The 21627-nt window shown below is 35.4% G+C and overlaps 1 protein-coding gene across 1 annotated transcript in view; it reads right to left on the bottom strand.

The window, feature by feature from the left end:
- The window catches only part of CDC73 (cell division cycle 73), a 130862-nt gene that overhangs the window by 88360 nt on the left and 20875 nt on the right, over positions 1–21627 (bottom strand). Inside the window, exons 7-10 of the mRNA XM_058533720.1 lie at positions 19954–20170; positions 14355–14453; positions 11867–11945; positions 9865–9929 (exon numbers count right to left, since the gene is read on the bottom strand). Of these exons, the coding sequence (XP_058389703.1) occupies positions 9865–9929; positions 11867–11945; positions 14355–14453; positions 19954–20170 (460 nt within the window). The remainder of the gene's footprint in view (positions 1–9864; positions 9930–11866; positions 11946–14354; positions 14454–19953; positions 20171–21627) is intronic.

Here is a 21627-nt window from a genome sequence, read left to right as displayed (position 1 = left end):
CCAGCACTTTTCAATAAATCAAATAGAACAGAATGAGATGTTAGTCCTAAAGGTGAATCAGCAGTCTACACACCTGAAGAAATACATCATATCCACTTGGAGAGGGATTAGTCAGACACGCCAACAAGGAATGGAAGTCACAGCGGCAAACGATGACAAACTCTATCCACGCAGTGACCAAGGCAAAAGCTTCCCTGGCCTTGCAATAGGTCTGTCTTTGTTGAAGAGATGCAAATATCAAGCTGTCTTACTCTAATACCATTAAACACTTGAAGGATACAATTTAGTATGTGCTCATTGTGCAACCATATCATTATAGGTGTGATTTCCCAAGTAGCTTCTTGACACGGAGAATACATACGTGCTAGACAGAGTATCTGAGCATCCAGTGCCCTTGGCAATTACATTTCTCATTGATATTAATAGATCAGCATTTAACATTTAGCATTTCAAATGCTACTTTCATAAGCTCAAATAATCAATCTCTCATGGTACACTAATATTACCCAGTTGCTCAGCTTTTTTCTGGGCCATGGCAAATTACTAAGGAAATGCCATCCTAACAGGCAACTTGGGATCCACACAGTTGATCTTCCCCAGGGAACATCACTTCCGCACTATGCTCATCAGCAGCAGTATTTATGCCTTGACCTGTTATGTAACAAAGATGGTGGTAAAATCTCTTCAGGCACTTAGAACCAGACTGTATGACTATGGATTGGTCTTCAGTGATCTATAAGAGGGTTCCAATATAAAATATCAATGTAATACTACCAGTATGCCATACTCAAGCATGTTCTTGTAAGACCTACTACACTATAACCTTTATGCTGATGTTTAAAGCTTTAAAAAAAAATTATACAAACTTTCAAAAGCACTAATAATGACTCAGAAAGTTTAGAAATAAATCAAATGTGTATCATATGTCTCCCAAATACTGATATCTGTCAATTTATTAGAAGGTATTAGATCAATTATATCTATTACATTTAATCCAGATAAAGAAAAAATTTTCCCTAAAGCAATTTATTTAAATAATTAAGCTTTTAATGTTTACTTTTCCTGTTAAAGTAATTTTTTGTAGGGGAAAAAAATGTGATAATATATACCAAAGTTCTTGATGAATTATAATGCACCCACAAATTCACTATCGAAGGTTGGTTATTGTGATGTAGCTCTATGTAAAAACTCAACAATCCTAAGGACACATTGAAGTGTTTTGTATAGCCTTTTAAGATAAATGATAATATTCTAATCATATCAGAAGCTGAATTTTGGGGGGTTTTATAAAGAAAACTAAAACCTTTCTACATAAAAGAAGTTAAAATTCTTCTGAAAGGTCAAAGATCTGCTTAATTTTAGTTCTCAAGTTTGGTATATTAAAATATATATGGAATTCAATTCCAGAATGTTTATGGCAACATATGTAAGATAGAAACGACAAAAAGACGCTGCAAGACGACTGAAGCATCTATCTAAAAATATCAAATTTAAGAAGGTAAATGATTAGGTTGATAGTGTCCAGAAGTCACTGTAGATGATGATAAAATATTGAATCAATTCTTTTTGACTTTGTAATTTGTGAAAATGTTAAATTGACTTGATTTCAAAATAATTCTGTCTGATCTTATATACCACTGCAAAAATCTAAAGCAACAAATGCTTTCTCAATGGCAACATAAACTGACATCAGCAGTGAGACGATTACCTGAGCTATGATATAACTTTTGTCCCCAATTAAAACAAAAACTAAAATCTTAAAAAGCTTTAATTCCTTAGCATTTCAAATGAATATGCCTTCAACTTATTCACAGCAAAGCACCATTCTGAAATTTCAAACAAGAACTGTTTCTAAATAGTAGGATTTGTCCACACCAGAAACAAATAAGAGTTTAAAAACAGATACTTAAAATAAACATGGGAACAGTCACTCACAGAGGAACATGAGAAGCAGGAAAGACAAGAAGAACAACACTAAAAGAAACATCCATCAAGAAAAAGACCTGGAAAAGAAACCAAAACTTAGAATTAAAGATCAAACGAGGTTTGGCAGGGTGGGGGAAGGGGAGGGGATGAACTAACTAGACAACCCAATGACTATTAAGACAAAAATACTAAGACAATTCACAAAACAAAATTTGATTTAGGATTTATATAAAAGATTGGAAATTTATTGAAGATTTAAATTACTTTATGAATATGCAGAAATTGATAGAGCAAACTAAAACTGCCAAGAACAGCCAAGAGAAAAGTACCCATCACGGAAATATCTAAATACCCAATTACACTAGGTTTTTTCCATACAAATGAATTCATTCAAATCATCTGTCATGAAATTAAAGGAAATAGTAACCTTTTTTCCTCAAAATAATGAAGAAAAATATATAAAATAAAATCATGTCTGTTAAAGAACAGTGGTGGTTAGTCTAAAAATATACTGAGAAGGAATGAGATTTTGACAGTGATGAAATATATCCAATGCTGATACTAATTTTGTTAAAATTGAATGGATTAAAGTTGTATTGACGAAGGTAAATAGAAATTGGAATAAAAAGCTATATTGTAGTACGTCCAAGGGAGAATATTAAATTTAAAGAAAATTAAAGTTTGCTTTTGTGCACATCTGAGTCATATATAACTGTAACATTACCCGTGGAACTACAATTAACAGAGTATATACAATCAAAGTGAAATTTCATCATATAAATTTTTAATCATGTTTTTAACAAAATACCATTATATTTCCAAACTGGTTTCTGTTTCTCCTGTTCTTAAAATGATCAATATTAAAATACTGTGAAACACGGTGATGTTAACATTATTATTAAAAATTACACAGTGGTTTCTAGATTACCTCTGACATATGATCAACAATTACTTTGTCTATGCTTCTTTCAAACACAAGTCTCAGGAGTTTTGTAATCATGGCATTAACTACAGGGTCACTGGTAGAATAATTTTAAAGGGTATATTGCAGATATTATTAAAATCTCTTAAGATATTTTGGATAAACCAATAATTACTCTTTAATGAAATACAAAGCTAAATTAATGTAGTTTAATTTACAGGCTTACTCCAAAAGTACCATCCATTGTGCAATGGATTTTCAATAAATCTCAATAAGATAAACTTTTACTTTATATGCATTAAAATTCCTGACACCTATTAAAATGTTCTGTTGCTATAATTCATTTTTCTTGAAGTATATTAGCACCAAAATGCTGATTATGTTCACAAAATATTAAGGTAAAATGAGATTTTAATATTTCTCACCACAAAGAAGGTATCAGTGTAAGGAAATTAATACTCACCCATGTGTTCACACTAACTACTACCCAACTAAAAAAGGGGGGAGGGGTGTTTTCTCTATTATTCAGTACAAAATGTTTATAAAATACTATATATGTTTAATATAAAAATATTTCTGCAATAACTACAATTAATTCAGTACTACAATCAAACAGCACTGAAAGGAACAATGGTAAACAAGGTATACCTGCACACATTTAAACCTCAGAACAAATCCCAGAGGAAGTGATTATAATAACATTTTTCAGAGGAGAAAACTGATGCCAAATCTGCTGCAACAACAAGGACAACAAATCAGAACAGGAGGCTCTCTCTGAGACTCCCCCGAATCAAGGCATGGTCCAAATCTATAATGAGCACAGTAGCCAAAAAACTCAAGGGGCCAGCCCAGTGGCACAAGCGGTTAAGTGGGTGCGCTCCACCGCAGCAGCCCGGGGTTCGCCGGTTCGGATCCTGGGCGTGCACCGATACACCGCTTGCCAAGCCATGCTGTGGCGGCGTCCCATATGAAGTGGAGGAAGATGGGCACTGATGTTAGCCCAGGGCCAGTCTTCCTCGGCAAAAAAAGAGGAAGACTGACAGATGCTAGCACAGGGCTGATGTCTTCACAAAAAAAAAAGAACTCAAAACGCTAGAAAAATCACTAGGGGAAAACTATAAATGGGATATTAGGGGGCTGGCCCCGTGGTGTAGTGGTTAAGTTCAGTGCTGCTCTGCTTTGGTGGCCCGGGTTTGTGGGTTCAGATCCCAAGTGTGGACCTACACCACTCATCAGCCATGCTGTGGTGGCAACCCACACATAAAATAGAGGAAGACTGGCACAGATGTTAGCTCAGGGATAATTTTCCTCAAGAAAAAAAGAGGAAGACTGGCAACAGATGTTATTAGCTCAGGGCGACTCTTCCTCAGCAATAAAAAAAAAGTAGACATAAGGGATGCTCTGAGTACAGAGAAAAAAATACTGTCTATTCAATTTAGTGATGGAATCTTAGAAAAGTTTATGAAAATGCAGATAAAAATAAACTGTATACAAAATATTAATATGTTAACACAAGTACTACTTCATGTAACAGGTAGTAAACGTATAAAACCAACTTTCAAAAGCTTAAGACATATAATAGGTTATTGACAGAAACCAAATGATGTTTTCTTTATTAGGGGTATACCTTTATACTGCTCAGGCTGACATAGGATAGAACCACCCTGTTCCCTAAAATATCAAGATTAGCCAACAAGTTTTGAAAATTATTTCAAGTGTAATAATAATATTCTTAAGCAGAATAATATGCTAATCTAAATGCATAAAATTACAAATTATAAAATATTCCTACTTATAATTTCTGTGACCACATTACTAAAATACTAACACTTTCTATACGTTTTTAGATTAAAATAATTTAAATCTAAATAAATTACATTTCTTTCTATATCTGAGTCCCACCAGGTAGACAAAAAACCCTAACCTAGCTAAGTTGTCACCCAATTTATATATGATAACTTCTTTGCAGCAATTTTCTCTCAAAGGATAAAGAAATCTATACTGTAAGAGCTGTAGTAAAAATATCCCAATTACTGGAGAGAAAAAAAATTCTATAATATTTAAATAAACTAGTCTTCATAACTTGGAATGAAAACTGTATCATTAAACATATAATATTAAATATATCAATGAAGTTATAGTTGCCTACATTTACACATAAGTCAAATTAAGATTATATATAAAATTATAAATTCATAATAAAAGTAGCCATCATTTATTTGTTGAGTCCTCTTTGTGCTAAGCATTTTACACAGTGTCTCTTTTAATCCTCAACAATACTCTGATATAAATTCTATTATCTTTTACTATAAAGTAAAAACAAGATCACTGGTAGAAAGGTTAAATAACCTTCTCAACTTCATTAGTGACAGAATGAATGGAAGAGCTGGGATTCAAAGCCAGGACTGACTCAAAGCCCTAAATTTGTAGTGTTTCTAATTGACTGACTTCTCTTTAACAAGCTAGCACTGCCTTTATTTAGATCAGGAATTTCAAACTGAAAAGCCAACAGGGTCTAAGAAGGCAGTATAAATAAGTGAAGAAGACTAGATAAAAGACAACTTAGTAAGTGAGGCTTGTGGCAACCTGGAGAAAACATCCCATCTCAAGAAGGCAGCCACTACTCACATCGATGTGGCTGTTGCCCTGCTAGACTACAGACTCAGTCATGCCAGACAGCTTCTCGAAAGAAGCTGGAAAGAAATCCAGACTGCTTACGCGACATCCTCTTATTTTTAAATGTTGGTGAGTAAAATAAAATTTTAAATTACAATGGATGCCTAATAAGACATATCTGGGGCCGCATTTAGATTGGCACAGTGAACGACTCCAGCAGTCTGCTAAGAGAGGCGCATGACATCAATGCACTGGCATTTATCAGCAGGCAGGCTGCATCTGACTCTGGGAAGAAACTTTCCCATAGGCATCCTTAAAATCTACACAATAACAAACAGTCTCCTTCCAAATCTTTCTACTCACCAGGCTCCCCCCACTGAGCATTTACTCCTGGCTCTTTGTACTCTATTCCTAAAACATACTTTCCTACAATCTTCAAGTTAACTCCTGCTCAAACTTCAGATCTTACTGCAAGTATTACCTCCTCAAAGAAGTATTCTGACTCCTACAAAAAATCCTCCAATTTTAGGTTCTCATGGCACAATGAATCTCCACACACTTGGCACAGTCACAATTTTATATTTGAGTGACTGACTAACGTCTCTCTCCTCCAACAGACCACAAATAAAGTCCATGAGAACATGTCTGGCTTTGTTCATCTTTGATGTCCCAGCACCTAGCCCAGTGCATGGCACATAGCAAGCACTCAACAAATATTTGCTAAACGAAGGAGGAGGGACAGGAAGGAGAGTCTCAGTACGAAAGCCTTAACCAACTGTCTCCATCTTCTGCTGGCCTGGGCTCTAGACCCAACTGCAAAGCACTACTGCGACTAGAGCCCTCCCAGACCACTTCAAGCAGAGACGAACACGTTAACCAAGACCCAAGTAAGAAGGAAGGACACTTCAAAGAACAGAGAGCGGGGAAGTTAATAATGTACACACTCTTGCTTAAGAAGATAACTTCATGGAGAGACTGAGATTCTGGATCCTTCTGAAAAGTGAAAGGTGATGGTGGTATTATTACAGCTCTAACATAGATACTGAAAATCCACCCAAGTTTACTTACTATCAAGAAAATAGTTCCCCAAAAAAAGACTTATGAGAACTGCAATGTCTCTTGGGGTCGATCCAAATAATGATCTTAAAAGAAAGCTTTTAATCTGTACAGAGTGCAAAATGTTTCCTCAATAATGAAAAGAGCAAAGTAATCAAGAGTCAGTGATATTCAGTAAGAACAGAGGAAAGAATAAATAGGGGCTCCAGTATGTAACCTTTCCGCCTGAACGTGAACAAGCTAGATTGGGAGGTTAAAATGAACTAGTTCTCAATTCAATTACCAAATCCTTATAAATAACAATAGTGAACCGTGACCATATCTTCTTATTTCCTCTCCAGTGGGACCACAGGTAAGTTCCCTGCCACTACCTAACACAGAGAGGTCTTCATCATCTCCTCTTACCATATAATGAAAAGCATCATTAAGTAGGATTTTCTTAGTCTGCGATGGCCCCTTTCACAAAAGGAATCCATGAAAATATATTCTGGTGTTCCCCATACTAAATGGTTTCCACTCCCAACCCACAATGCCTAGGATAGCTTCACTTACAGTGATTCTACGCAACACTAGTTCTTTTCTAGTATTCTCAACATGAGGGAGGAAAGAGGCAAACTCTGGGGGTAAACAAGCTAGGGAAAGAGTGCATACTCTTGTCTTTCAATTCAGATATTCACATGTCAAAAACGATGAGATTCCTGTACCTCAAAATCTGTTTAATCTAGTATTTCTAAAACATTACAGAACCCAATTAACACATTTTGGGGCAAGGCTCCCAACTCTGACAAGCCCTCTGGCAACTCTTAAACATTCATGCCTTGCGTCTCTAGAACCTATACTATGAAATGTCAAAAGTTAATCAGAGACTCAACTATATAAACTTTTAACTTTAAAGACACCTGGGCTCCTACAAATTTCAATAAATTATTATCTTTATGAAATATTACCAAATATTACCAAAATATCCTGCCTGGGCCTTAATTTCCATAAATTTCAACAACTTATGATTCTTATGAAATACTATCAAAACATACACCACTTCTCTATAACACATATAGAAAAAACTCATTTGTATAAAAATTTTCTAGCCATCTGCATAAGTCAATTTATTAATTTAGTTTTACATCTAACAGAACGCTGGAGTCTTGAACTTCAAAGATATGTAGATCAATCCTAATGTAGATTGATCCTAATTTTAGTAACTATGTGTATCAACTAGGCATATCAAAACCCTGAAGAAGAATGGCAGCAAAAATCAGCTATACATACATTAGAAAGGAAGTTGCAGCTGTACAACAAAGCCTTTAACATACATTTAACGGCACTGTACATCTGGGTACTCTCTCAATTGGAGAATAAGGCAGAAAGTCGCTGAAACTCACAAGCTCACAAATAGGTATTAATTCCAAAAGGAAAAAGAGGAGGGAAAAAACATTACATTAGAAGCCTAAGTTTGAAATTCAACTTTTAAAAAGAAACAATTATCAGAGTACTTCGAAGCTTTCAAGTTCAAACTTCTCTATGTATTCTCTGCCTAACTGCTAAAATCAATCAGGTCACAAGCAGCACAGAGATTCAAACTAGGTATTAAAATATTTAAAAAGTACTAGCAATTTGACCATTTTTAGTCTTTGTGTTGCATTTCTACACATTGTCTTTTTGTGATTATTTCTGTAAAATCCCACACCATAAATCTGTTTAAATTCATCTCTTTTGTAAGTATATTTAGGAATGAAGTCTCTGATGAGGAAGCAGAGCCATATCATTCTCATACTGTTTAATTAAGAAGCTGTCTTTGGATTTTAGAAAAACTGTTCTGTAAGAAGCATCACTATAAAAACTACCCCTGATTTTACTATTTGCATAGAAGCTCAGTAATTGAACCAATTTCATGGCATTTCAGATGAGACAAAAGTAAAAAGAACAATGACAACAACAATAACCATAAAAAACTCACTTTGATGGATACCTAACAGCACTTTAGTTCCATGACAATTCCCTTGCGGAATGGAGAGCAGGCAAATTCTGTCCCCAAGGAAATGTCAATAAATGCACCTTTAAAGAATCTAGGTTAACTCTCACAGCCATGAGTTCCATTTTGAAGTCAGGAAGAAGCAGGCAGATCTCTCCTAAGACGGTTGTATCTAATCTCTTAGCAGTTTCCTCTCGTTCACTAGACTCTGGAGACATTGGCCTTCCTGCCGTCGCTCTGCTGGGCCTCTCATGGAATGTTCTTCTGCCAGGTCTCTGCTCAACTGTCACCGCCTCAGAGAGGCCTCTACGACTACTCTCTTTAAAGAAGCCCTACCTGTCTTATCCACCACTATCCTCCCAGCAACCACAACAGGGTCTGATACAATAAGCTCAATAAGTATTTGGTGAATGAATTAATGAGTCCACATACAATTTCAATAATACAAAAATAAATCTGATGACAATTTAAAAACAAGTGTATTGGCAAAATATCTAATATTCACTTACAATTTGAAATCCAGAAAAAGAAAAAAAAAAAGTCAACTTTTAATATCATATTCTCCACATTTATTTGCTATCTGCTTCTGGAAATGAGTAAAGCATGGCAATATAGGTCTTAATTCTGAGAAACCACAGCAAATACCTAACGATTCTATGTCATATTGGGTCCTCAAAGATCTGATGATTCACAAAGATAAAGTCAGTTTGGTATTAGTGTTTTAAATACATCGCTACTCTAGTTAGTGCATATACAAAGTATTTTAAAGTATAAAAGGTATAACTATCGAAAATATAAATATGCAAAATGATGTTAACAGAATTCCTGCTCTACATCCCCAAGTCCTACAGTGACTAAATAAAATTAAAAGTGTTAAATATGGCTTAGTCAGAACATCTAGAAATAACTATTTTCGGGGGGTTTAAAAAATAAAGTAAGTTTGCTGAAAGTGAGCCAAAGGCTTATAATCGTGGCCATCCAAGTACGCCCTTTGTAAGCATTAATTACATCAACCAATGCAATCTGTCTTTAAAGAGCATAAGGCATTACGTTTTAAAGAACCTACGATATTACGGCAAAGAGCTCTCCCAAACTGGACCTCGTAACTCCTCACTGGCTGTAAATACTCTAACCAGGCAGCATTTGCCCTCCTTACAAGTTATCAAAACAGATTTTATTTACACACACTTGACTCAGTTAAAAAAGGGACACCCGTGAATCCAATAATCACCACACAGATCTATCAGCACAACTGGTCATTAAAGATAAATGTATGAAATAGAAAATGTTGGAGAACAAAGATTTTCTTCAACATCTGCTACTCACATACAATTCCTGGAACAAAAGAACCTCTGCAGTCAAAGTAACTTACCGTTACAGATTTCAGTGTCATACCATGGTAGGTGCCCATAGTGTCAATTTTGAAGCCTTCCGTTTCTATACACAAAGAGGATTTACTATTAGATTTTAAGTATTTCATGACCAATAACAAATCTAAAGTAATAATCTACACTATATCTGACAGTTCAACAGTATAACAAAGCCTTCAATCTACCATATATATAAAGTTAAATTACATACATCTGAAGATATAAACTTAAAAGGATACTAGTCTCAAAAATATATTTGATACACACCAACAAGCCCACTATGTAGAAGTTGGTTAAGACTATGTCTACAACTGCGTTCAACAGTCACATAATTGTTTGGGAACATCAAAAATTAGACTGAATAAAATACTTTATAACCCTCAAATTATTTACTACTAATACTCAATTATAGTACCATTAAAAGCATCTAATATCATGAGAAGTCTTTAACTTATAAAAAGTTGTGTTCCAAAATGACAATCATAGGCGTATGTTATATAATTTGTAGAAAAGCAACATTTTAAATAGGGATAAGCGTTTCAGGACAGATACTAAATTCCAGCATATTAAATATGCTTTTCTGGGGCTGGCCTGGTGGCGCAAGCGGTTAAGTGTGCGCGCTCTGCTGTGGCGGCCACGGGTTCGCCAGTTCGGATCCCGGGCATGCATGAACGCACCACTTGTTAAGCCATGCTGTGGCACTGTCCCACATAAAGTGGAGGAAGATGGGCATAGATGTTAGCCCAGGGCCAGTCTTCCTCAGCAAAAAAGAGGAGGATTGGCAGATGTTAGCTCAGGGCTGATCCTCCTCACAAAAAATAAAATAAATAAATATGCATTTCTGTAAAGGATCATATAGTAAATATTTTACACACTGCAAGCCATATAGTCTCTGTCATAACTCCTGAATTTGCAGCTGTAGTGCAAAAGCAGGATAAACAATATAAGTAAACAAATTGGCACAGCCTGTGGGGCTGTAATCTGCCAACCCCTACTTTACATAATTCATGCCACAAGAAACACATTGCAGTGAAAAAAGGAACACACCACTGTCTTTCTATAGCATGTATTCAGTACATGCCTTTATCCAGTAAATGAAGTCACCACACAAAATTCACTGCATCAAGGCAATATATCCTTTAATGAAACTTAAACAGAGATTTCGGATTACGCAGAAAAAAAATCATAAACATTAAAATTTCAGTTGCTTCTACTTCATGAATCAAGTTGAGACAAATGAAGACCCAAAGAGAAGTTACAGTGACATTAGTCCCACAATTCACTAACCACCTCATTATACTGGAAATGGTTCACTATGGCATAAGCCAGTATACCATGTAGGCTGTCCCAAAATAAGTCCTCACATGGTTATTCCAATCTATGCTTCCCACGTTCTCAATGTATACATTTATCATCTGGGAAACAAGATTTGATAAATCAACTCTTAACATAAACTTTTGAGAAACAGAACTAATATTAATAACAGCAAATATTCATAGATAGCTAATTACATACCTGTCACTATTCTAGGGACTTTATATTTATTAACTAGTTTAATCCCCACAATAACCCTAAGAGAGAGGTACTACTATTGTGAGTACCGTAATGTTACAGAGGAGGATGTTGATACGGAATGCAGTTAAAGTAACTTATCAAAATTCCCACAAAAAGTAACTGTGACACAGGCAATCCGGAATCCATGCAGTTAACCACGAGTTGGCAAATTTATTCTGTAAAAGACCAACAGTACTTTTAGGCTTTGCAGGCCACACAATCTCTGTCACAACTCAACTCCATTGTCACAGCACCAAAGGAGCCATAGATAATACACAAATGAATGAGTGTGGCCATGTTCCAACAAAACTTTATTCATAATAACATGTGGTGGGCCAGATTTGGCCTGTGGACTTTAGCTTGCCAACCCTGCTCTTAAGCATCAGGCCGTACTGCCTCTTAAGTTCAGCACAACCACAGCGAGAAGAAGATAAAAATTAAGTAACTTGCCTTCTTTTCCTTTGAATCTTTCCTGGTCATATCTGTTGTAGGCAGCTGGGATAGGTTGTTTGGTACGCAAGGTGGGATCCTATAGAAAAATTGAGTTACATGTTAATATTTCAAATCGTTACTTAACCACAATAAGGGTTTTATTTCCTAAGCTTTTTCCTTACTATAGCCAGTAAGACAAAAGTGGGGAGGAGGCAGTCCCATGGTTAAAGTTTCACGCACTCCACATGGGAGGCCTGGGTTTGTGAGTTCGGATCCTGGGCACAGACCTACACCACTTGTCAAGCCAGGCTGTGGCGGCAACCCACATACAAAATGGAGGAAGACTGGCACAGATGTTAGCTCAGGGCTAATCTTCCTCAAGCAAAAAAGGGAGGAAGATTGGCAATGGATGCTAGCTCAGGGTGAATCTTCCTCAGCAAAAAAAAAAAAAAAAAAAAAATCAGGGAGTCATTTGATGCTTATTTTCAAAATACTGTTTACTGCTAGAAAATTACCATCCCTATCAGGGACAAAGGCAAAGGATCCCAAGTAAACTTGCACCAAGGCAAAAAGCAAAACTCTTAGACACTGCAGAAATAAAATGGGTGTACTTAGTAATTTCATTCTGATTACTTAAATTTCTTCATGAAGTAATAAAATCCCTCCAATTGTGAATTTTTTTCCTTAACAAAAAAAAATCTTTTAATTCAGAGTTTATTGAGCTGACATTTTAGAGCCTTTTAACTAAGTCATTCTCCAAATTGTTAATCGTTAAATAAATATGACAACTATGACAATAAACCCATTATAAACATACAGGGTAAGACTGAAGTTAACAAAGTTGTTATTTTTTTTAAATACTTAGAAACTAAGTCGCCAATCTTATGACGTATAATTTAACTCACAAATACTTTATCTAAAACTCAGTCTGTAATAATCTAAAAAAAGTATATTTAAAGACTATTTTCAAAATTGCTTGGGAAATTCATGGTATTCAGGAAGACTAAAATACTCTTCATTTTGTTACATAGGATGCTACCCCAAGTATTATTCCAAATAAAAGATAGTTATTCAAGACTTCCACTAGGTATACACTTCTATAGTCACATGCTAAACATTAAAATTTTCAAGTATTTTAATGATTATGGAAATAAAGAGAATATTCACAGTCACAAAGATAATGGTTAAACTGTTTTAAGATTCGACTTAATATCCTACCAACTGGTATTCGAAACGTCAACCAGTTCATAATTACAAGCACCCTTTGTTTACCATCCTAACACTGGCCCCACTACCTTTTTTACTCATTTCTATGTCCCACTGGACTGTAAGCTCAAAGATGGCAGGGACTGTGGACCTTTTCCATTCTCATCTCTCTCACACCCTTGTCAAAACACTGCCTGACAAATAGCAAGCAATTAAATACTTGCTGGAAAGTCAACTAAAGTATTTTCTAAATACCAGCAAAACTTCACTACCTCTTAAAGGCTAAATATCAATGATTTCACAAACAAACAGAACTATTAGATCTTGGAAAGACTGTTAGTACTCTATCAAATTTTGATATAATTTCTAAAATTCTATATACAATAAAAACAATTTTATTTGTAGCTTTTTTCCCTTGTTGAATCACATGAAACTAAATGGAAGTATTTTCAACAAAAGTAGAGGATATGTCTGAGTTTAAATATAGGCTATATGTCATACATGATATTTACTTTGGTAGAGTCTCAAGTGGCACCTCAAAGAGTGAGGCAGTCTTACACTGGTGTGCATTGTGGTAGAGTGTAGTGGAAATTATTATTGATAAAAATAAATAATCTTCAGGAGAGCAAAAAAAAGAGTGAGGCAGTCAACGCTCCAAACAGCTAAAACTAAGGCACAATGAAAGGACCAAATGACCTGTGATCAGGACAAAGACAATACATTCACAACCAAGTCACGGATACCAATGATTTCAAAAAGAGCCCCAAAGTGGATGGTAATAGGGATTTACATTTCTAACAATGGTTAGTGATTCTCCCAAGCAACAATGAGTAGGCCAGCTACAGTTTACCCAATTACTCAGAGGGCTTTTCCTAATTAACCTCTTGCAGATTCTGACCCAGTTGTGTCTCCAGGTAAGAATTACTGCTGAAGTAAGGAACTTTCAACGGTGAAGAGAGTTTTCACATCTTTCAGTATGTTGAAGCAGCAAAAGGTTTAGAACCTACTGACTTAAAAACTTTAAGATGGGGGCTGGACAGTGGTTAAGTCCAGTGCACTCTGCTTCAGTGGCCCACATTTGAGGGTTCAGATCCCGGATGTGGACCTACACCACTCGTCAAGCCATGCTGAGGCAGCGACCCACATACAAACAGAGGAAGACTGGCAAAAGATGTTAGCTCAGGGCTAATCTTCCTTACCAAAAAAAAAAACTTTAAGATGAGATGTCTTCAAAATAAGAATACTGAAAAACAAGTGCCATTTTCATTAAAATTACTACATAAACAATAATAATTCTTACCACAGGTGCTGCATTTGGGGCTGGTCGCTGTTCAGGTGCACGCCCTTCTTCTCTGGCTTTTACAGATTGAAGAATTGCAAAAATATTCTTGGAAAAATTCTAAAACACAAATGGATTTTAATTAAGCACACTTAAAATTAAATATTCAAAGACAGTAAGTTTACTTAATAAACAATTTCAAACTAAGTTTTCTTCTTATTAATTCTTCCCTACTATATCATTATGAGGCATTATTGTTACACACACAAAAAAATCGCCTACTAGAAGGAAACTGATCCAAAGACTGATTATTATAAACCCAGGGTTATTCATTTATTTTCATTTTACACATAAATGGCTATAAACTTATTCATATTCTACATTTATTCAAATATGTAACCAGGAAACAAGTTAACATTTAAATAAAATAAAAATACAACAGATTTGCTGTCAAGAGGCTTCTTAATTACCATACTCTCTTCTAGGTTTAGTAAACTCCAGTGCTAATATCCAATTGCTACAATTTTATATGAGATGTTGAAAGTTTTGAGATACTATTTATTAGGAGTCATTGTGCACTTTTCAAAGATTAGTAAGTTGGAAAATATTTTTAAAATCTTAAACTTTTGCATGAACCAAAAAAAAAAACTTAGCAACATTCAACAATGCTGACTAATCTGACTACTCTTTTCTTCATGAAGTATTCTTCCTGCGCCTCTCAGACTCTCCTTCGGTTTTTGCTCTAATGTCTAACAATTCCTTCGGGGCTCTTATAATTCTGCTTATCAATTACTTATCATTTTAAGCAATATGTATTACTATAAGCCAAACACCCTGCTTAGCACCGAGATAAAATGATGGTCAAGGGAGACACGGTCCCTGCCCTCATGAACCTCAAATGCAACATGACTTCTCTTCTCTAGACAATTACGAATACTGTTTCTTTGGTCTGGACCACTTTCTCCCACCTCACTCCTTCACCTCCCTCACTCCTTTTTATTCTTTAGATATCATTCTCTCCTCTTTACTCTCAACCAAGTTCACTGCCTTTCTTGGGTGCCTACCTTACAATGTCATATGTCACAATTACTGCTTAATTTTCTGTCTTCTGTTAAATATAACCTCTGTGAAAGCTAGAACCAGTGCACCTCCAGTCAGTGCCTAGCAAGTGCCTGGCTTGTAGATGCTAAATAAATATGTACTCAAAATGAGAGGTAGCTTAAACACAACTATTACCACTGCCCCAGTTACAGAACTTATTAGTTCCTATAGTTCTTTACGACAGCAAATAAAGGTCTCAGAACCACTTTGCACTCTTAAAAATTATCACATACCCCAAAGAGCTTTAGTTTACAGAGGTTACAGTACTTATCACATTAGAAATTAAAACTGAGATATTTTTAAAATACAGGCATGCACCGCATAACGTTTCAGTCAATGATGGGCCGCATATATAATAGTGGTCCCATAAGTTTAGTACCATATAGCCTAAGTGTATAATAGGATATACTACCTAGGTTTCTGTAAATATACTCTACAATGTTTGCACAAAGACAAAACCGCCTAATGGCGCATTTCTCAGAACGTATCCCCATCATTAAGCGATACATGACTGTATTAATTCCTTCAAATATAAGAAAAAAACTATCCCATGTGAAAATAAATAACATTTTTATGAAAAATTAATTTCCAAAGCGCACAAAAAGTACTGACAAGAAAGACTGGCACTATTTTAAACCTTTGCAAATCTACTTAATGTCTGGCTTAACGGAAGATAACTATATTCTCATATCTGCTTCTACACTCAATATTTGTTGTGATATCTTCCTTTGTTTTAGTCAAAGTATATAAAGAAAACTTAGCCTCACACAGACAGTTGGAAAAGGAGGAGCATTATAACAACTTTTCAGATACTACTGTGGATCTTCTTCTTTGATATCACACCAAAACTCAGTAAGTGGTAGTTTCTTAAAGGTGGAAAACACATCCATAAACTTCTTGTGTCATTACTTTAAAATACCTTGGTCTCTTTTGCACTTTATTTTTTTTATTTATTTTTTTTTGTGAGGAAGATCAGCCCTGAGCTAACATCCGATGCCAATCTTCCTCTTTTTTTGCTGAGGAAGACTGGCCCTGGGCTAACATCTGTGCCCATCTTCCACTACTTTTTGATATGGGACGCCACCACATCATGGCTTGACAAGTGGTGCGTCGGTGCACCTGGGATCTGAACCCTCGGGCCACCAAAGCGGAGCGCGCGCACTTAACTGCTCCGCCACCGGGCCAGCCCCTCTTTTGCACTTTTTTTTTTTTTATTTTTTGTTTATTGCAGTAACATTGGTTTATAACATTGTATAAATTTCAGGTGTACATCATTATACTTCTATTTCTGCATAGATTATACCATGTTCACCACCCAAACACCAACCACAACCCATTACCACACACATGTGCCGAATTATCCCTTTCGCCCTCTTCCCTCCCCCCTTCCCCTCTGGTAACCACCAATCCAATCTCTGTCTCTATGTGTTTGTTTATTGTTGTTGTTATCTACTACTTAATGAAGGAAATCATATGGTATTTGACCTTTTCCCTCTGACTTATTTCACTTTGCATAATACCCTCAATGTCCATCCATATTGTCATCTTTTGCACTTTAAATGGAGTTTTTTTACCTACATATGATTTCGTAACAGCATGCATTGGTCATCTAGAGCTATGCAGATTTTCCAAATATTAACACGTTGTATTATACAATATCAATAAACTACATTGGTTAGTATTATCACAGAACTCATCAGAAAAGTCTTTAAGAATTAGGAAGCTGGTATGGTTACAGCAGCAAAAAGAAATTTCCCAAAATTCTAATTTTCTCATGAAAGCTAACATTTTATTATTGGCAACAAATACTGTCAGTTACTTTCCTTGAAGAAAAAGACTTACTTCCTGCATTTTCGGAAAAACGACTGCCAAATATGCAACTCTGAATAACACAGTTATTCAAATAAAAAATAGTTTTCTGTGAAAAAGCAGCTGGTTCAGCACACAACTTAAACAATGGCACAAGTGCTGTTCATGGAGTCAGCCATCATATTTTGGTATGCACAAGTGCTTGATATAGTCTGATTTCATCACACAAAATACAGAAAGACGTTACTCAAAGGTCATGATTTAACAAATTTAGTAAATTTTTATTTTCATCAAGGACATAATTAGTGGGTGAAGAATACAGTGGTTACTAGTGAAGTTTGGTGCCAGTGCCTTGATTCATGCCAAGCAAAACCACTGCTTTTGCACCAGCAGTGCAGAGATCAACACAGTGACAAATGCAAATAAAGTCTTAATTCTATTACGAAAATAGTTGAAAACAGATGAAAATCAAATCTCACTAATTTAAAAATAATAAAGTATTGTGTGAGAGACAAACTCTAGAAGAATCAATCAAAATGTTATTACCTATTTTTCTGTGGTCGAATTACGAGTGATTATCATCTTCCTTTTAATGATCTCTTGTTACTCAACAACGAACATATACTAATTTCTATAAGTTTAAAAGTGTGTTTTTAATGGCATTATAAAATCAGGCTGCTTTATGTGGGGTGCTTGCAATAGTAATATAACCATAAAAGGATGTATTTATATTTCTCATGGAATCTTGAACCTGTCTTTTATTATGGAAATGCAGAAAATAAGAAGGCCCTAACACCTGGTGATAATGAAGGTCTGTCTAAAATCTTACGGCGTTTTAGGGCTATGAGTACTCAAAAGGTTTTTAGAGTTTCCCAGATGAAAACAGTATACAGATAGGCTATCAGTCAAAACAGTTATTTTGATTTTTAAAAATGTTAATACTCATAGAAGCAAATATAGCTACCAAACAATTCTTAAACTGTTAACTTATTTTTAAAACTATACGGTGGTTCCAACAACACGAAATTAAATTAGAACACTAAGTTTTGAAACGATGGTACAATCCTGCCACCTAGAGCTCAAAGAAAATCGTTCATCTCAATTATCTGAACATTTAATGTTGGTCTAAAAGTAAGATGAGGCCTATCACCTACGTTTTTATTCCTTTCGTATGAAATTCAGATTTTTCAACAATTACAATGAACACTGGTAGAACAATATAAGTCACAATATTCAACCAGTAGCCATATTAGGGAGTGAAAATGAGCATCAACAGATCATTTTATTGTAAATACAAAAATGAAAGTTTACTTATGTTCTCAGATTTCTCTATAATTCTAAACTCTGGAGAATAATTCTTAATCTTCACTTCAAGTACTTTGTAAAACAAATCAAAGTACAAAAGAAAAAATTCTTTCCTTCATATACTCTTTCCTAGTAGCTTTTACTCCTACTAAAATGGCACAGCAAATTTAAGGTCAAAATCCAAAATCTGCAAACAAAACCAGTCTTCTTAAACCAATGTTAAAGTTCACTTTCATCAGTCATCTCACACACTTCTACAAACTTTCTTGCCAAATCATCACTATTAACAACTGTGCATCAGTGGGGAATTAACATTTAAAAGAAAATTAGGGGGCCGGCCTGGTGGCGCCAGCAGTTAAGTGCACGCACTCCACTGCAGCAGCCCAGGGTTCGCCAGGTTGGATCCCTGGCACGCACAGATGCACCGCTTGTCAGGCCATGCTGTGGCAGCGTCCCACATAACGTGGAGGAAGATGGGCGTGGATGTTAGCCCAGGGCCAGTCTTCCTCAGCAAAAAGAGGAGGTTTGGCAGATGTTAGCTCAGGGCTGATCTTTCTCACACACACAAAAAATAATTTAAAAAAATAAAAGAAAATTAGGAGGTAGGGGAGGAAAAGACAGTGAAAATATGTAAATGAAACAGAATCCATGCAAACTTTCGGGAGATCCAGTAAGATACTGGACATCCAATATCTTTCAAATTATTATCTTTCATAATTTAAAGTACAAATCTCCTTTAATAAGCAATTTACTTCTAGGAATTAACACTTTTCCTGTATACACATAAATGCACAACGGTATATGTGCAAGGATGTTTTTTAATGCATTATTTGCAATCGTGAATAGGAAGGGAGGGAAAGAGACAGAGAGAACGAAAAAGAGGAAAAAGGGATGGAAGAAAATCCTACAATCCTATAGGAAAAAACAAAAAAAACTCCCCTAATAAGGAACTAATAAATAAATACTGCTCTATCCACACACTAGAATGTATAAAATACACGCAGTAAATGTTTGCTGATGGATTTCATAAGTTCTTTACTTTGTGGGGAAAAAAATTAATAATGATATTAATGACCAGAGAGCCTGCCATCAATATTCCTTATTCATTAGGTTTAAGCAAAAATCTGATCAACCAGAAAATTGGGCAACTCTTTGGATTTACAAATGAGGTGTAAATCAACAGGCTTGCACTTTGATTCAGAATTTTTCATCAGCTTCTTAGGTGACCACGAACCAACGATATGCTAGAATAGAACGGTTAATATGGCCACTTAGAAATCTACATTATTACTGATCTTGCAGAGATAAAACTTAAAATCTCCTAGTAATGGTAAACTTTAACCAATTCTATAATCAATCACAGATTGGTTAAATCTCGAATGAATGGGTCAAATATTCTCATTACCTTTCCAGTGCTCTGTAAGATAGTTGTTCGTGTCCTCCATACTCGCTCTCTGCTGACAATATCTCGGGTCACATCCACCTCAGCGTCCACAAAACTCCTCTGTTTGAGCGCAGTTATATCATCATCTAAGTCAGTCTTGATAGTAGATCTTTTCTTAGCCATAATTTTGGCTTTGATTGCAGCAATTTTTTCCACAGACATAGCTTCAGACAAAGACCTGAAAGCAATTTCTTTTTTTTAATTTTCACAGAAGGATGTCTTGAGTGCATCACAAATGTATTTTGTTACATTTCTAAGTTTGCAAAAACCCTTTAAGTGGCAATAATCAAGATTTTCTTATCTATAAAAATGACATACTTGATATTTTATAATCACTTAAGCTTTTTATAGATAAAGAGTCCATGTAGAAACATCACTCTATGAGCAAATTAGTAATTTCTTAGAAGGATCAATGCAACAAAAATCTTCACGTTTTTTCATATATTATCCCTCCAAAAAAGCAGAGCTGACTCTGCTTAATATGGACTCAGAATTCATTTTATTTATATTTTCTGAGACTTTCATTTGGTAATGTCCCTCCATCTATGCAAATTATACACACACACATACACACACACACGTGTGTGCTCGAGCCACCTTGGAAGGAGGATGAAAAATTCATCCCATAAAGAATTCAAAACTTAGGTTTTCCTTGAAATTTATTTCAAAGTTTCAAACCTATACGTCATAATGCACAACATATCAATCTTCTGGGTGACAGAGGCCTTTATACGCCACATAAATAGATACTCCTTTTAATGTCTGTAAGAGGAAACCATATTTTGAAGTTTTCTTTTTCTTTCCTTTACTTGATTTTCAAATAACAGGCCAAAAAGCTTTCAGAACTATAAAAATAAAGACTGAACACAGAAAGCACAGATTTCATTAAGATGATAATCTTAAGCTTATTGTCATTTTTCACAATGTAAAATGAGAAAAAGAGTTACAAAGTGTTTGGGTACCTTAATAACAGTTGACAAAATTATTACTCTAATCACAAGATGACAATCTTGAAATACGTTTAAACAACATCTGGAAAAAGGACAGGAATTCCCACAGGTTTAAATATGGTAGCATGATACAGTATACCTGTTTATTTGTATTAGGTATGAAAGTCCTTATAACAGATGCTCAATGTGCATCTAGTATTTGACTCATTTTATATAATACTGCGCAACTTCCCCTCAAAATCTAAAGCACAGCAGCATACTAGCAAACCTTGAGCCAAACTCAAATACTTTTCCAAATTAGAATCAAACATACATTGGACTTACACTTAGACTTTCACTTCCAGCCAAGATGAAGTAACAGGGACTGGATTATCCTCTTGCCTTGAAACAACCAGTCAAAATACATGAAATGATAGTTTTCTAGACACTTGATGGCAAACAATGAAAGAGACAGTGATCTCTGACAAATAAAAACCAAATAAGATGAGCCCTATGAATGCTGCAGCTTACCGCCTTGAAAGTTTCTAACACGGCATAGAGAGGAGAACTCAGACAAAGCTTAGTGGACTCCCTGATTTGAGAAAGTGGAGCTGAGAGTCCAGCAAGATCAAGGTGGCTGGGATTCATAGGTCAGAGCACCTAAGAGAGAGCTGCACAGGAGGCCCCCTCAAGTGTTCCAGCAGGA

This window comes from Diceros bicornis, chromosome 38 (genome assembly GCF_020826845.1).
Source record: "Diceros bicornis minor isolate mBicDic1 chromosome 38, mDicBic1.mat.cur, whole genome shotgun sequence".
Taxonomy (NCBI): domain Eukaryota; kingdom Metazoa; phylum Chordata; class Mammalia; order Perissodactyla; family Rhinocerotidae; genus Diceros; species Diceros bicornis.
Note: the sequence above shows the minus strand (reverse complement) of the source record. Positions and strands in the feature narration are given on the sequence as shown.